The following is an 18,822-nucleotide window of genomic DNA, read 5'->3' as shown; positions in this document are numbered from 1 at the left end:
GGTTTAGAATTGTTAAACATCTGTAAAAGATTATAAACTATCAGAAACCATATAACACAAGTATTAAACCAGCATACAATCTAGAAACCCACAAAGAAACATACAACCGGAAATACAAGGCAATTCTATTCACTACCAATTCTAAATTCGCATCAAATTCGGGTTTACGTTGACTAAGGCATGATCTTGATTTAGTTACAAAATATCAACATAGAAATTCGGACAGCATCATCTGGGTTTCAGTTAAGTCAGGTATTGTTTACTCAGGTTTTGGGTCGGTTTTAGTAATTGATTACGGTTGAAAACAGCACCCCTAATACAGTGAATGCGTACATACCACCAAGAGTTATAATGCAATTTTACTCGGTGAAGCCTTTATTGTATTAGGGGTTTTGTTTTAAACCGTAATCGATTACTGAAACAACCCGACCCGAACTCAATTACCGAACCCAACCCAAAGCCACCCGAAACCTGTATAAACAACAGCCAACAAGTTACCCGAAGCAACCTGAACACCGATTAAACATATAAAACGGATACCATTCGGTTAATGAATGGTTGGGTTATTAAATTGGGGAAAAGTTGTAAAATAAAAAAAAAATAGGGTTGTTGAATTCATCAGCTACCAATTATCAGAATATATACAAGTAATTAAGAATAAATCCGGTTGAGATTGAATGCAAAACCATTATCAAGTCAAATTAAGATAAATGGTTTTGGCCTAAATACACTCAAAGCTGACAGATGTTTAAAGCAGCAGGCATATGAAATTGAAAATGAAAAGGATGATGATGATGATGTACCGATTGTGTCAAGGAGAATAAGCAGCTGATTATTATTAAAATTAATCAAACGCATTTCCATCGGAGGAGTTGAGGGGTTAGAAGCAGAGACTATGTCCGGCGAGACGGTAAAATTGGTCGTGGAAGCCAAAACTCGTTTCAAGCACGGCCCGCAGCCATCTCTATAAAAAAAGGTTATTGGGCCGGCCCTAAGAGCATTCTCATCCCGTCCGTACGGCCTTGGCTTCGAACCAAAAATTACACTTAACGTCACTTTATTTTCTTTATTTATTTTAAGTAAATAATATTTTTATACCTTTTATTATTACATTTTCTCTTTTTTTACTCTCAACCAATTTCAAAATATATTAAAAAATTATGGGTGATGAACAGTAACTTTTCAAATATACAGAAAAATCACTACTTTTTCTAAAATATAAAAACTTTTCACTCACAGCACCCTGAATCACTCTCTAATTTATAAAAACACCCCTCACATAACATAAGGGGTTGGATGAGAATGCTCTAATATATCATACTCATATAATATAAATGAGCATCACCTCATTTGGCCCGTATAAACATTATGGTGCGTATCATGTGTTATTACAACACGTCATACAAGCTCGTAGTTACCAACTTTTGCCTTTCATACAGTTGTATGACCATACAGCCCATATGGCACGTTAGTGTGTGTGGGTACTACGTCAATATTGTTATTTAGCTTTGTCCAACTTAATTTTTTCTAAAGTTTTGACTAAGAATTGTAATACGCTCAAAATATCGTCGTCATTTTGTTAAGGACTAAGTAGAGTATCTTGGTATCTTTATAAAGAAGTTGATCTGTCTCATGTACTTTGGGAAATATTGAAGATTAATGTACTAAATACCAAAGATAAAGACCTGTGTGAAAGATACGAATAATGACGAAGTTATTTATGTATGTACTTATTAAGGATATTGGCATATTGTTTCGATTTGATTGGTCGTGTCCTTAGGTATCTTTGTAATTGTGTATCTTTTGCATAATTGTCGCCTGGTTTGGTCAGTTGGATAGGTACATTTAGTATATCATTGTAAATATCACTTGCATTACCAATTGTTTGTGTGTATTTGAATATACATAGGTTGATAGATTCTTATTCGTGATTCATTTGTTGTGTGTGGTATGTGATTAAATCATTTCCGTTGGTTTGTCATATTCTTATGAACCATCTTAATCATCCTAGCATGTACTATTCTGTTGTTCTACCACTTTAAAGATTTAGAAAAAAAAGTTCGGAGTCCATAAAAAATAATTGATACGCAACGCAAAGAACATGGATACTTTTTTTCTAACTGATTATGGCCCTAAATGTTTGCATTCCTTAACCAAGCATGGTAGCATGACCGTTTGAAAACGTCTAAGTCATGTCATGCCTTTTATAGCACTACAATGAGAGTTTTTCCTATATGCTTGTATTCTTTTCCCCTAGCGGTGTTACCCGAAAGTTCATATGCTTTGAAAATAGAGTTTGTTTAAGTAATAAGGCAAAAGTTGAAAGCCATAAAAGAAACAAAACTTTTTACTATGACCATTTCTAGGGAAGCTCAGAAGCTCATGATCGGTTACTACAATAACGAGTCGTATTATGATTGAGCCTCATGAGTTCACACATTTACGACTCCATGAGGTGAAAACGTTATGTTATCACATGGAAACATGCTACCAGCTAAAGGACACACCGTCACCCTCCCCCCCCCCTCCCCCTCTCTCTCATTTACTATCAGTGATGGATCTCGACCAAAACCTCAGGGGCAACATTCAAAAAAAAAATTTACCGTATCTCATATAATGTAAATGAAATTTTTTCTTGTCGGATTTCATACAATAATTGGTTTTTTTATCGTATTTCATACAATAATTTTTTTTTGTTACTATCATTATTTTCTTAGAATTTTCATTTAAAAATATCGCTAATATGACTTTGTCGTTTCATCTTCCAAATTCCCTAATTTTAGAAGAAACAAGATTTAAACCACAAACTTATAATTCCACTTTACACATAAACTATAAATCCCTAGTCAATTATAGTTTAGACATAAACCTAAATCCCTGATCAATACAATTTCCAATTTACATTATATATCCAAATATCCAATAGATCATAATCAATCATTCAAATATTTAATTGTCCATAAACAATTCCAAATTAATAACTTATATAAACAAATTAACAATTACATTTTAGATAAAAGCAGAAGAATACCTAAATTGAACAAATAGAAATCGAACTATGGAAGAGGGACTGGGAATGAATACCAACCGGCAGCTACTTGGCTACAGCGTGGAGGTCCGGTGACTGAGGGAACAATGAACAATGGTTTTATTTGGTTTGGGCTTTAATCTGGTCAGGCTTTAATTGATTTTAGCTTTTAATTTGGTTGGGTTTTAAACAAACATGGGTAGCGTTATATTTTTCCAGGGGTAGCAAAATACGAAAACCGATTAAAAAATAATTTTGAACTACCGATGAAAAGTTGAGAAGTTGCGAAGACTACCCTAATTACTAACTGCGTCCGTCCCTAACATTTAGCTTTCATGCATGTTCAATTCATCATCGTTCACAATTAAATAGAATCTCTCATCGTCACGATCTAAAAAAAACTAGGTTCTAACAAAAAAAACATACGTAAAAACATTAAACCACAAACGTGCTACGAGATGACGCGAAATCATCATGTATCAGGTTACAACATCGGAACTAAACAAAAGAAATAAACCTGTCAATGCCAAAATACAACAAATAATCATATGTAAAATAAAAAGAAGGCATATTATAGTTGCTAATCGATGCAAATTCTGTTAGTAGGCGGCAACGACACAAATTCGTAAACATATATACTAACTAACTTTTGGACTCGTGTATTACACAGGATTTGTCAGATGAAAAATAAATGATAAAGTCCATTATTTAAAAAAAATAACCACAAAATTAAAGGCAAAAAAGAAATTATTAAATATATAATACAAAGAAATGAAGAATCTCAAATTTACATTAATATGGAAAACATAGAAATAGATTAAATATTGCTATGAGTTTAATATTTCTATGAGTTTGAAGAAGCAGTAAAAACCGATTTAAATAGACTCATAACAATAATAAACCAAAAATAGAAGTACATATAATGATTTGATGCATGTCATATGAAAGTAATTGCGAGGAAACGTTTTTTTATATGATCCTATTTCTTTTGTTGAAATTGAATATATGATAAAAGTTTATAAAATCAAAAAACCGGAATTGACGGTTTCCAAAAAAACAAACAACTCGCATTTATAATTTTTCATCAAAAAACATGAATTGAATTATGGTTTTAATGTTTAGAAGGTTTTTAGAAATTATGTTTAGAAAATTAAATTAAAGATTGAAAATTAAATAATCATATTAATTGAAAATTTAAATTAAATAGTATGTATGGGTATTGCTAAACTTTTCTTCGGTTTGAGAACATGCCAACCTGTACACATGATGGAGGCAGCGGTGTTTTTTGACAAGGGATTGCGTGAGGCGATCGAGGACATTGTAGTTTGTGGAGGTCCTTTCTTCGGAGACCTCCAATGTCGACTTGCTTCCTTACCCATTAAGAATGGGGGTTTGGGGTTGTATTCGGCAGTAGAGGCTTCCTCTTATGCGTTTGTGGCCTCGAGAGCCCAATCGTGGGTGCTTCAGGATCACATTTTGCGAGACAGTGGTATATGTGGGATGGATTCTGATTATTCTTGTGCTCTGGCTTGTCTTCGTGATATGATTCCAAGCTTCTATTTTAGCAGTTTATCTAACAAAGAGACCGCCCCCTCTAAAGCCCAGCATGCATTGGCGAGCACTCTTTTTAGTAAAATTGTTCACGATATGGAGTCACGCTTTAACATGACAAGCAGACAAAAAGCCATTTTAGAGTGTCTACAAGCACCACATGCTCAAGATTTTCTTCTTGCTATCCCTATAGATGGGTTAGGTCAGCATATGTCTCCAGTGGAGTATTGTAGTATCCTTAAGTATCGCCTTATGATTCCTCTATTTCCGGTTGATGAGATATGTCCTGTTTGTCGTAAAGCGTGTTTAGACTCATATGGGGAGCACGCGGTGCACTGTAAAGAGCTCACGGGGTTCAAGTACCGACACAATCTGGTTAGGGATGTGCTCTTTGATATATTCAGGCGAGCTGGAATTTCTGTTAAGAAAGAAGCACCTGTGAATTTCCTGACTGACCCGTCGGAGGGAAGATCATCTCTTCGACCGGCTGACATTTTGGTGTTTGGATGGATAGGAGGGAAACACGTGTGTGTGGATTTAACAGGGGTTTCTCCTTTGGTGGGCTTAGGGAGTAGTGGTTTCGCGGTCGGTCAAGCCGCATTAAAAGCTGCTTCAGGTAAGGTGGCAAAACATGAAAAGGCATGTCTTGACAACCAACATGTATTTATTCCTTTTGCTTTTGACACTTTTGGTTTCCTCGCGCCTGAAGCTGTGGAGCTACTTACCCGTGTTCAACGAGTCATGTATAGTAATGTTATGACTCCAAGATCATTAAATATAGTTTTTAAAAGATTGGGTTTTGCGATTCAAAAAGGGGTAGCGGCGCAGCTTGTTGCCCGCTTGCCTTCTGTTTCGATGTAATCCAATAAACAATTTATAAAAATAATTTTGTGATGTCAAAAAAAAATAGCATAGTTAAAACTTTATATACAAAGAAGAAACTCTACATAATTCAAATTGAATTCACAAGTTCTTATTATTAAAAAAATGTTCGACTTCTTTAATAAAAAGTAAGATATACATTCAGCACTATTATATTTTAAGCATTAAACTGTTGTAAATTGTCATCAATGTTTACATAATATCTTGAAATATATTTAAAATGTTGTAACTAATAGCTCAAATCATTTTCATCCATAGCCCATGGATAGCATGGATTAAGGAGAAGAAAGATTAGAAAGAAATTATGCTATGATTGAATGTGGTTAGGATAATTAAATATCATTATTTTTTTTAACGATACAGTAAGATTAGCATGGAGGTTTATTTTGGGCTTTTGATTACTATATTGATTTTCATTCTTATTCATATACATTTTTCCTTACAAACTTTTTATTGGTTTTCTTGTAAAATGAACTTCAATGGTTTAATGGATTTTGATACATGGGTATGTTTGGTAAGGAGTTTTTAGGAGTTTTTAGGGGCTTCAAGCTTCAAGCTTTTTAAAAAAAACTCATATCTAATAAAAAGCCTTGTTTAGTTCAATGAGCTTGAAGCTTTTACAATTTTGGTACTTAAACTTTCATCAACTTTTGTTAATTTATATAATATTTATATATTTTACCCTTATTCAAAACTAACCACCCCATGACTCTTTAAAGGTCCATAACTTTTTTCATACGTTAATATTTTTTTAAACACATTACATCATAAAAAAGTGCATTTTATTCTCTTTAATTTGAGTATGATATTGATATACTTCTTTACCGGTTATGATTGGCAACAAGTCGAGTCAGACGAGCTCGGTCATGTGTAAGACCAAATTAGGGTCGGAACGAGTCGATAAAAATGGTTAATTTAGTTCGGTTCGTGTCGGTACGGTTTTGGGTCGAAAGTGGCCAGGTCAGAACATGTTTCAGATTAAAACGGTGTCGGGTCGGAAAGGGTTTCAAATAAAAAAAAGATTGGTTTAAAAAACTATATATTTGAAATTACTGTATATTTTAGCTTTGTTTATTGATTTTCGTCACGATTACACGCTTGCTGCCTTTGCACGAAGTATACGTCTGCATTCAGGTTATGTGTGCACTAGTATCAAGTGAATCGCGTACCGGCACTGATTATGCGGTTGATCTCAGGTTGTGCGCGCACCGCGCTGGCACCCAATTAGTTTTATTAAAAGCTCCAGCTAATCTGCCAAATACCTAAATATATCTAAAAAGCTCCAGCTACTCTGCCAAACACCTAAATATATCTAAAAAGTTACAGCTAACAGCTAGAAACTTTCAACTTCTAAATACCAGCTTTCAGCTTATAGTTAGTTTTGACAAAATGCATTCACCAACATACCATACGTGGGGGGACCATGCATCCTATGTGGACCATTACTATAGAATGGAACCTAATAATTGGTTACTGCCATAATGCTTGTCACATCCTAATTGGATCTCATGAGTTCACACTAGACTCATGTTATTACATGTCAACATCTTACTAGCTAAGAATCACGCGCATTTCAACCCCCAGTATATAATACAAATTGAATCAAACTAGTGCTTTGTCCCCCAAAGTTGTTTGGGGTTGTGAAAATATAGCCTAAGCTCAGATATAGTAACAGAGAGAGAGAGAGTCATGGCTTATTTGGAGCCATGAGAGAGAACGGATGGGTAGACATTGTTTATGACAACAAGGAAAAACAGGGACACGTGTAGGCTTTCAATTAACACGTGGAGACTACAAATTACAAAATGTACAACCACAAAGGTACAACATACAAAACACTTAACACAACTTATTAGCACAAAGATACAACATAGAAAGCACATATATAGTACATGCTATAACGCATTAACTTTGAAAAAAAGTTGTAAATTCACTTAAATAGGATTATAACATCCATATGTACATTTTTGAACACAATCATGTCAAAACTTACAAAAAAAAATGCGTGAAAAAAAATAATACTTTTCCTTAGCTGTCGACTTGCAACGCGTGAGATCTAAACAACCCACAAAATACACAACAAATCATGATTCTACACATTTGAGCGTTATTAATTATCTTTAACGCCACTAAAAACCATCAAAAATATTCCATATATATATATGTCAACATATATCGCATTTAATACTCAATCTTCAAGCTTATGATGCAAACATTGCATTAGACCATGTGGTATACATTCAAGCTTCTTAACTCCATATAGGCATCACATCACATATTTTAATTGTTTAACCCACCTTTACCTCTCTTTATTTAATGAAAATTGATTCTTAAATTACCGTGGTTGTGTGTGTAGAATTTTAAAGCCCGTTAACAATTTAACCCATATTGCATTCAACGCCCTTTAAACTATGAAGGGAGTGGTATGTCATTGTTAACCTTATCAACTCAGCTTTAACTCCCAAGACGTTAAGGTATACCCATAGGCCTTAACTACATTAACTTAACGTACCTGTTTTATTCATTAATTAAATAAAATAAATAAAACAGGTATTTAATAAACCCGGGTCAAGTTATTCTACAAATAAGGACAAAAACAAAAATGATGAGAATGATTTATTGCCACACCAAAAAAACCCATAAAAAAATCATAACTCAAAATTTAATAAAAAACAAAAAAAAATAAAAAAAAAAATATTTCAACCGCATTCCTCGTTTAGAAAAAGGAAAATACAATGCTAATGAAAAAAGATACATTAATATTTTTCTTCCTTTCATTTGTTAACATTTCCTTAATAAACCCAATAATTAATATTTATTCACTTCATATCTATAATATATATAAACCAAAACCCTAAAATCATACGTGTCGCGATGTGGTCGCTCCCCCTTTTATAGAAGCCACCAGATTACTTAATTTTTAAATGGATGTCTCTCATTTATTTAACCCAAATTTATGGGTATGGGTCTTACCAAAACCAGATAGCTCTTAAACGGGTTATAACATCTCATTAAATTAAAAATTAATCTTACCAATTATTTGATGTAAAAATCCTATAAAATAGGGATATACTAAAATTTAATATCCAAATTAAAAAGAAAAAGATATTATTTATAATTACTAAACAATTTTATAGTAAAAAACATAAGCGAGTCATGGGTCACCAAATCCAAATAACTTTTAAACAGGTTATAACATATTATTTATTTATGAAACTCTTTCATCATCAAACTCTAAGTATATTATTAACTTTCTTACAATAAAGAAAATTAAAATCCAAAAAATAAATATTAAAAAACAAAAAATGTAAAACAATCATTATCTAAAGCCATCAGATTGCTTTATTTGTAAATGAAGGTTTTCACGCATTTGATCTGAATTCACGGGTAAAGGTCTCACCAAACCCAGATAGCTCTTTAAGGGTTATAACATCTCATTATATTAAAAATTAATCTCACAGAATATTTGATATGAAAATCATATAAAATATGGATATACTAAAAATTAATATCCTATTTTATTTAAAAAAAAAAGATATTATCTATAATTAAGAAACAATTTTAGAATAAAGAAAATAAACGGGTAATGAATATAACTAAACCCAAATAGCTATTAAACCGGATTATAACATATCATTTATTTATGAAACCATTTTATCATCAAACCTCAAGTATATTAATTATTAACTTTCTTATAATAAATAAAAATTAAAATCCAAATATACATATATAAATATTAAAAACGAATCATGTAAAACACCCCGTAACACGGGGGATAAAATATAGTTAATAATAAATAATAATAGTCCTCATTTCCTGATGGCTTGCATGATACGCTTGCGTACTTAACATCACAATGCCGATCATATAATCTTACTTAATCACACGTTCACCTTTCACGGCGATTCAATTGCATAGGTTCTTTCTCTTTCCCACATGATTATAACAAATGGGTTTTGATTTTTGGGGTTTACATGGTTTTAATCACTTTAAAATATTGATTTTTGGGGGTTTTAGGGTTTTAATTTGAAGGGTTTTTATTTACTGTTGAGTTTGTTATTATTGCTATGAGTTTATGTTGTGATCAGCAAGATTTTGATTTTTCAAGAAACCAGCATTTGGGTTTCATTTTAACCTTCAATTGATGCTCAAATTAATAAATTGGTTCAGGTTGATCTGGGTTTTGATTTGTTGCATTATATTATATTGATATATTGATTGATCTTGTATTAAGACCATGTATTAATAGGTATTATTATAATTTATACATACACACACACACACTAAATTTTTTATATATATAGTTTTTTCAATTAACTATAATTTTTCATGTACTTCAAAGATTTTGACCAGTTTTGACTGATTTTGACCGGTACCATTTTGACCCTAAACCCTAATTTATTGGCGTCTAATCGCGTTTATATTTAGTGTATGTTCTCGTTATATCATGTGCTTGTTATGTGTTCACTATTGGTGTGGATATTGCTGAATAATAAGCGAAGGAATATACACTTTTTTGTTTTTAGTGTCTAACTTGCTCTTCTCAGATTTGAAAATAATGCATTTTTTGTTTTATGTTTTGAGTATCTGTCTATTTTGTAATAGAGATTGCAGTGCTTCTTACACGGATTAAAGTGGTTACAACATGCTAAAAAGACTTAATAAACTATGCCAATTTTATATGTGCACAAAAGCTTGTTTGACTCTCAAAAGTCAAATCAGCATTTTATACTCATGTTTACAGTTTAAACTCTCTTAACAACTTAATATTATATTATAATGCTTTTATTCTAAATCTTTTTGCTTGATATTTTTGAAGCCAGAGATCGAAGATGGGGGCAAAAAAGAAAGAGTCAATTTACGCTTGGTCAACAAATCGAAATTTAGGGAAAACTCAACTTGGTAGTGTAATTTTTGGTGTGACAAATCTCACAATCAACGAATGCCTTTCTAAGCAACTCTTTGGTTAGTCCTGTAATTTGACCTGTAATTATTATTTTAGTAATAATTTATTTTGTATGCCTCCTAGAGTATTTTATTTAATTTTTTTTGTTAATGAAACAATTTAATTTAGTAATAATTAGTTTCGGGCATAGTTATCAAATGCGCTAGGCGCACTCAAGGCGCATAGGCCTTGCCTGGGGCGTAGGTGCAAGGCGCAAAAAAAGCGAGGGCCCGAGAAAAAAAAGCGCACAATGAAAAATAAATAAAAGATATATTTATGTATTCCAAAACTTGAATCACATGGTTCCAATGCCAAAATTTATCCAATATCAAAAGTTCAAAACCCCAAAATTATCCAATACCGAAAGCTAAAGTTTAATAGCATCAACAGCCAACATAACTTCTGTAGTCCCAAACTAATTGAAGTGAGCTCTACACATTTTAGATTAAGTCAGACTTTATGCTCTGAAATTTCTAGAACAAATAATAATATTCTAGACTAAAAAGCTCGTTTAACTCTTTAGTTAAAAGGGTCGTGTTCGCGTCAACCCGGCAGGTTCGTGGGTTGGCCCGTTTAACCCTTTAGTTTATTTCTTTAGTTATTTAAAATGTTTCCTGTATAATAATGTAAGCTATTAGTGTATTTCTTATGCCAAAGTATCAGTTTTGGGTCGAGCCCGCAAACACGTATTGCTAAAAGGGTTGTGTTCATGTCAATCTGACGGGCTCGCTAGTCAACGCGTTTGTTATTTCATTAATTTCTTAAAATGTTTTCACATAATAACTTAAGCTGTTAGTGTATTTCTTATGCCAAAATTTATTTCTTTTAAAAAATAATATGGCATATTTTGAACATAATTGCCTTAAAACAAGAATGTAAATTTAGAATTTTAATGGGCCGCGTTCGTGTCAATCCGCGAATACACATGTCGTGTTGGGGTTCATATGGGTGACACGATTAGGTATGTGGTCGACTTGTCAACCACGAACACAACCCGTTTAGCAGCCCTATTTATAACGAATTAAAACTTTTAGATAAAGTTGTTTTACGTCAATTCAACCACGAACACAACCTGTTTAGCAGCCCTAATTATAACGAATAAAAACTCTTGATATTTTGTTTTAGGTCAATTTGACTTGTATTCAAAATGACCCATTTGAACCATTGTGGCCCATTAACCCCACCCCCTTCTCTCTCAAGGAAATGGTAATTTTGAACTTTTAAGTATTGCTTGAAATTGTATTAGGTTTACCAAAGGAGCACCTTGAATATGTTGAAAAAGTTGGTCCCGGTCTGCCATTGTTTCTATTCAACTACACGGATAAAAAACTGCACGGTGTTTTTGAAGCCGCAAGCGGTGGCAAAAAAGATATAGACCCATACGCATGGACTAGTGAAGGCAAACAAAAAACACCTTTTGCTGCTCAGGTATCTTGATGCTTGTTTCGCTTTTCATTCAAGTTTTGATTTTTGAATGTCTTTTAAAGTTGCAATAATCAGTGCATGGTTCTCGCAGTTCTCAACACACACGCACACACACCACAGAGGGGAGTGCTCAAATCCGAGCCAAGAAATTTGTTAGAGAACTGCGAGAACCGCATAATGCATTTGTTCCTTTTGCTTAAGTGTTATACAAAAGACACTGTCTCTTTAAATCATTATGCACCACGTACAAGTGCTTTATGCAGTTCTCAACATAAAGCTGGTTATATATGTGTTTAGGAGAGTATTTATTTTAAAAAAATATAAATTTGATAGTATTTTATTTAAATGCGTGTATGCACACTTATCTGCGTATGTGCACATTCTTTTTTCTTTTTAAATTCAGGAGAGAGGAGATAAATCAAAGAAAGAATGTAGAGAGATACATAAACATTTATATTTTAGTTTTACACTTTTATGCGCCCTGCTTGTGGTCTGCGCATATAAGGTATATATGTGTGAACCCTTGGACGGGCAAAAGTGAAATTGCACTAATTTTGGCGTTATTTTACTAATCTCGTGAAAATAAGGTTAAAAGTGGCGGAAGGTTAATCAGGCATCATGTGGTGGCGTTGATAGTCGAAAGACAAGGGTACATGCACCAATCGGCCAGCGTCCCGATGGTTGAGTGTTATGTGCCTTAGTTCAAGGCTTGATGCAAAACTACTATCGAGCCGGGGGTCTCACTGGAAGCAGCCTCTCTATTCCTACAGGGTAGAGGCAAGGCTGTCTACATCTTACCCTCCTCAGACCCTACCATAGCTTTGCTATTGGTGGGATTTACTGAGTACGGTGATGATGATGATGATGATGATGATGATTTTACACTTTTTCGGTTCTCGCTGATCTCAACATAATATTTGTATGCAACTTGATAAAGTATTGCCTTTTCTTTTCTCGGAAGATAATTATTAAGAATAAAAAATTGTTGGTAAATAAAATAGGTAATTATGTATTTTTTTTAAATAATCATTTCTTGAAATACTATTATTAAGAAACTGATAGCTGGCATTCGACCAAGATAATCATACTCAAAATTATTCAAACACTAAAACTTATTATTATATAGGTTCAAGTACGCGTACGGTCACCACGCCAACCACTAACCGAGGATCAGTTTAAACCTGCAATTATGGACAATTATTATAATCGAACCCATTTCTGGTTTGAGTTAGATCACGCTCAAACAAACAGATTATTATCTTTGTTTTCATCTCAACCTGTTGTTGCTTCACTTTTCACAACTAATTTCCAATTTGTACCTAAAAGAGTGGAAAGTGGGCCTAAAGAGAAAAAAGCGAGTGCGGGTTTCAGTGGCAAGAATGTACTGCATTCGGATACAATACGGAAAGAAGATGAAATGGGAAATGTGAACATGAAGCTTAAAGGACCCGCGCTAAACCGCAAATTCTTTGACCCGTTTACTGGAGGCCCGTTTGCTGCAGCCAGTGAAGATGATACGACTGTCAGAGCCAATACTTCTTCAATGGAAGATTCTGTTATAGCTCAGGTCTTTATCTGCAAGTGGTTTATTTAGAGGTGGTGGGTTGGGTGGGTTATGCGACGGGCCAAAATGGCTACTGCTTGGGTTGACTTAACACTCGTCATCGAGTCGAGCCGAGTTGGGCTCGGCTTAACGAGCTGTAATGTTGAGCCTGTGATTGGCTCGTAAACAGCTCGACCCAACTTGTTTATCTAATTTATATATGTGTGTCAGTGTGTGTAGGTGTGTGGGTGTGTGTGTGTGTAGTACATTATGGGATTTAATTTAAGCGGGCAAACGAGCCAGCTCACTTATTTAAAAAAAAGTTAATTTTATGTTTTTACACCTATTGATTATGTAAAAAGAAAAATAATATTTTTTGCATGCACGTAATGCATAATTAATAAATTACAAAAACTATAATTTATATATATATTAAAATTGGGTGATATTTTTTATATATTAAAATATGAGATTTAAATTAGACGAGGCATTACCTTGGCTCGGGCTCAGCTTGGCTCTTTTACAAACCGACCTATTTTGAGCGAGCTGTAAGCTTTTTGGACAACGCTTCCGAATTCAAGATTTTTCTACAATAATTAGTGTGTGAATATGATCACAAAAAGAATACTATTTTAGTGATTAATAACAATCTAATTGTTCTTAATACGACGATTTAGGAGCTTTTATAAATTACAAGTACATTTTGGGCAGCTTCTGACCCGTTAGAGAGAAATAAAAGAAAATCGCCACATTAACCCTTTCTGTTATTTATTCTTCTCATTATCTATAAGTAACATGTAATTTTTCTAAACATCACTCTGTGGATATTATTAGTTGGCCCAGAAGGTGGAATATCTGATGGCGTTTACAGCCGAGCAAGCTAACAGAATTGAATGTTTGGAACAGAATATCATTTTCTTGAACCAGCATCTGGTATTCTTAATAGATCACATAATGATTTCCTTTTTATCAACTAAATTATTTTCTTAATATTTTTTCATGTTCAAAATATCAGACTGATGCACAAAACGAGAATTGGCATCTAAAAGACCGCTGTATGATGTTAGAAAGTAAAGCGGGCCCCTCTGAGGCAAATCATGGTCCACATAATATCAATTCAGATGATTCACCTGATGTTGGTTTGGATAAATTATCAAACGAGTGCCCTTCAGATGATTCCCATTTTATAAATTTGGACAGTTGTGATGACTTGATATATCTAGTTGGTGGATACGACGGCACATCATGGTTCTCGTCCCTCGATGCGTATTCACCTTCAAACAATAATATTAAATCACTTAAACCGATGAATGTTGCTCAATGTTACACTCCTGTTTCAGTATTAAACGGTGAACTTTATGTGTTTGGTGGTAGCACTGGTGGTGAATGGTTTGACACAGGTAATTATGTGTTTTTATTTTTGCAGTAAGGTTATTTTGGTCATTTCACACACACACACGCACGCACGCACGCACGCACATATATATCTGTTTGTGTTTGCTTGTTTTGTTTTTATTTTAGTATTAAGGGTATTTTGGTAATTTCACATGCATTTAACTGGAAAAACTGACGCTTTTCTGTTCCAATGACCATCTGTGTTACACTTTCAAAAAAGTTGCATATTTTTTGCTTTGTTTTAAGGGTATTTTAGTCATTTCACATGCACTTAACTGGAAAATTAATTCCGATTTCGGTGTTATATATATGTGTGTGTCTGTGTGTGTGTGTTTGTGTGTTTCTGTTTTGTTTTTATTTTTAGCGTTTGGGTATTTTAGTCAACACATGCACATAACCGGAAAACTGACGTCTATCCATTCCAGGGACCATTGTGTTACACTTTTTGAATAGTTCTAGATATATATGCATGTTTTTTTATGTTTTGTTTTTTATTTTAGCAATAAGGGTATTTTAGTCATTTCACATACACTTAACCGGAAAACGAACAACCATCCGTGTTACATTTTCAAAATAGTTGGGACTATACGTGAATTTTTCTAACTTAAAGACTAAACTTGCAATATGGGTATATCCTAGGGACCACCCAAGTAATTAATTCTTTTAGTAGTATGTGTGTGCATGTATAATACTAACATTTGTTTTTGTTTTAATTTGTTATTCGTTTAAAGTTGAATCATACAATCCGGTTGTGAACGAGTGGACTAGTAGGCCTGCTCTAAATGCAAAAAAGGGAAGTCTAGCTGGTGCTACGTTGGATGACAAGATTTATGCGATTGGCGGTGGCAAAGATACCGAATTTTATTCGGCGGTTGAGATGTTAGATCTTGATATTGGAGCTTGGGTTCCATCACGATCGATGCTTGAAAAAGTAAATATACATATATGTAATATTTATGTACATGAATTTTAAGAAATGTATTGTTATTTTTAATTTACTGCAATATGTTGACCAAAATGGTGGACTTTCTTCCAGCGTTTTTCTCTGGCTGCAGCGGAACTTAACGGGGCGATTTATGCTGTTGGTGGTTATGATGGAAAAAACTATTTGAAGTATGTTTATCCGCTCTTTTAATTTTTTTAAAAGTTTTTTTGTCCAACTTTTTACAAATACTTTTGTAAGAAAGGGTAACTTCTCTTTCCTGTATTTATTATTACTACAAAAAGTGTATATTGTTAATGGATTAGAAATGGCACATTGGGTGAATTTCAACTCGTTTGACCTATTTACATTTTGGCTATTTATTTTTATTTTTACCTATTTGACCCAAATTGATCATTTGATAGTAAACGGGTCAAAGTTGCCACCTTTATCGTTCATCAAATACTCTCAAGATGATTTCTTCTTTTGCCTAAATCTTACGGATTTACAGAGTTATTATTATTATTATTGTTGTTGTTATTACTATTTATTATTATTGTTATCATCAATAGTGTTGTTATTATTATCATTCTTATTTTATTATTATTATCGTTATTATTTGTTAGGTCTGCTGAAAGATATGATCCACGAGAACATTCGTGGACAAGAATTGAGAGCATGAATACAGTGAGGGGCTGCCCTTGTTTGGTCATTCTTAATGAAAAATTGTAAGAGACTCATATCTATTTTGTTTTGTTTAGTTTTGTTTTGAGGGGGTTAACATGGGTGAATTTTGGTTAAAATAACAAGGAGTTGCTCACACTCTGGTAAAATGGGCTATTTTCGTACAAGTCATTTTTTTTTACTGAAACGGGACATTTTGGGTTGACTTAAAGAGGGGGTTGCCCACTTTCTGCTTAAAATAGGTCATTTTTTGTATGGGTAATATTTTGGTTGAGTAGGTCCTTCATTGTTTAAACAGTGAGTTTGCGCATGTTCTGGTTTAAAACGGGTCATTATTTTATACGGCCAGAGGGCCAACACGAAACTAATTTTTTATAATATTTGGATAAAAATATAATCCAAACTAACCCGTTATTTTAACCATAATATTCTGAATATTTGGATAAACATCTGATGTTTTATTTTCCCATTTTTAACGAAAAATGAAATTTCATAATATTCTGAATATTTGGATAAACATCTGATGCTTTATTTTCCCATTTTTAACGAAAAATTGTTAAAACTCGTGACGGGTTTCCTTGTTAGCTATTTTTTTGCTGGTTGCTGATAAAAATATAATCCAAAACTAACCCGTTCTGAAGTAAAAGGGCCAAAATTACCACCTCAATTTGCTATACGGATTTGTGTACAACTTGTTGATATATTTTTTATTTACAGGTATGTTATAGGTGGTTTTAATGGAAATGAAATGGTTCCAAGCGTAGAAATATACGATCCTAGACGTGGGTCGTGGATGATTGGAGAGCCCATGAAGTGTTCCCGGGGATTTGCAGCTGCAGCAGTTGTTAAAGAATCCATTTACGTAATTGGCGGGCTAAAATCCGGTGGTGAAATTAATCACACTGTAAGTTCTAACGTGTTGGGTTGAGCTGCAAACATTATGTTTTCTATTTTTTGTTTAAAAGTTCTTTTGGTAAATAGTTAATCTATATTAATTTTTTTTAAATTGGTAAACATAATAATCTTAGGCAAATTGGATTTAATAATCTTAAATCCAAACTTTGACACGTTAGCTGTTAATAATCTATATTGACAATTAACTTATGGCATTTTTAACTTTCACAGTTTCACTTTTGTTTAAGGATGTTCACTGTCGGTTCGGTTGGTTTTGACGAAAGTTACGGACCAAACCGCGAAGTACGGTTTTGAAAAAAGACAAATTCATGGTTTGACGGTTTGGTTTTGGTAGTTTAGCGGTTTTAGACAAAACAAATTATTTTTTTCAAAAGCATAAATTTTGTTTTAAAATTTAAAAATAAGGATTGTTCATGAATAAAAAGGTAGTACAATTAATTATATTTACTAAAATGAAAAAAAAAGAGTTAAACAGTAAATTTTAAATGGCTGGTTTCAAGTCTCAAACCATAAACCACCAAACCGTGAACCTGACGATACATATTTCAAACTGGCTTGACTTTCTCTGGTTTGGGCACTTTTCAGTTTTGATGGTTTAAAAAAGACCCTCTTTTGTTGTGAAAGGCAATCTCACTCGCATAATCATGGATGATTATGACTGATGAGCGAAATGGGGAAACGCAGCATCTGTGTGAAACAAAATCGAGTGGAAATTTATAGGATTCTTTTTTGACATTGAAAGTGAAAGTTAGACCGGTGTAACTCATAGCGATTGTCATAAATAAATCCATTGGTCAAACTGCTAGTATAGATTATGCGGGTGTAACTCATAGCAATGCCACAGGTTGAGTGCTACAAGGAAGGAGAAGGCTGGGAAAGTCTTGACACAAATGCTTGTGGCCGAAGATCCTTTTTCTCGGCGGTTGCTGGTTTTTGAAGTTGCATATGGCGGGTGGTTTTAGCTTGGAATATTAAGACAAGAAAATATATTGATATAATGTCTTGTACTTGTGGATCTCCACATTAAATTTTGGTGTGTATGAGTTTGGATTTGTGCTCATGTTTGCTATTGGTAATTTTGCAACCAAAAATTTTTTTTGATTTGATGCAACTATATTATCATTCGGGGCATTTACATATTTCCCCTTTCTACACTTTGAAATTACATATTTCCTCAAACCATGCTTAAAGAGCATTGTACATTTTGCATTAAAAACTTGTATTTTAGAGAAATATGTAATTTCAAAGGGTTAGGAATGAAAAATATGTAAAAATTCTATCTTTCCTGTTGGAATGATTTGAATTAAAAGTCATGGTTAACACTAGTATCAACTTCCTTCAAATGTGTCCACAAAACACAATTCCCATAACTAATAACACAACCATGCAGAGGTGCACAAATCGGGTTTTCTATGCCCGTTCCATAAATCAGGTTTTCTAAATACCCAGTTATGGAACCGGGTTCGGGTATGACCGGGTATTAGAAAATCGGGTATTGGCAATATCCGGATTGGGTTCGGGTCCGGGTGGTG

General features: G+C 33.4%; 1 protein-coding gene across 3 annotated transcripts; it reads left to right on the top strand.

Annotated features, from left to right (window-relative positions):
* Positions 1-9,290: 9,290 nt before the first annotated feature.
* Positions 9,291-18,338, top strand: LOC143572185 (uncharacterized). Of its 3 annotated transcripts, none has more exons than XM_077057406.1 (11): positions 9,291-9,379; positions 10,285-10,426; positions 11,653-11,834; positions 12,958-13,398; positions 14,209-14,307; positions 14,390-14,774; positions 15,501-15,700; positions 15,806-15,882; positions 16,318-16,419; positions 17,093-17,279; positions 18,135-18,338. In XM_077057406.1, exons 2-11 carry the CDS (start codon positions 10,294-10,296, stop codon positions 18,225-18,227), a joined length of 1,899 nt encoding a protein of 632 aa, XP_076913521.1. In that variant the 5' UTR covers positions 9,291-9,379; positions 10,285-10,293; the 3' UTR covers positions 18,228-18,338. The 3 variants fall into 3 exon arrangements, with proteins under 3 accessions (XP_076913521.1, XP_076913520.1, XP_076913522.1); XM_077057405.1 differs by having other exon boundaries at positions 9,304-9,379; positions 10,281-10,426; XM_077057407.1 differs by lacking the exon at positions 18,135-18,338 and having other exon boundaries at positions 9,304-9,379; positions 10,281-10,426; positions 17,104-17,209.
* The last annotated feature ends 484 nt before the right edge of the window (positions 18,339-18,822 follow it).

Source organism: Bidens hawaiensis, unplaced genomic scaffold, assembly GCF_021521415.1.
Source record: "Bidens hawaiensis isolate Kalapana, Puna unplaced genomic scaffold, B.hawaiensis_p1.1 tig00025765_1, whole genome shotgun sequence".
Lineage (NCBI taxonomy): Eukaryota > Viridiplantae > Streptophyta > Magnoliopsida > Asterales > Asteraceae > Bidens > Bidens hawaiensis.
This window is presented reverse-complemented; position numbering and strand designations above follow the sequence as displayed.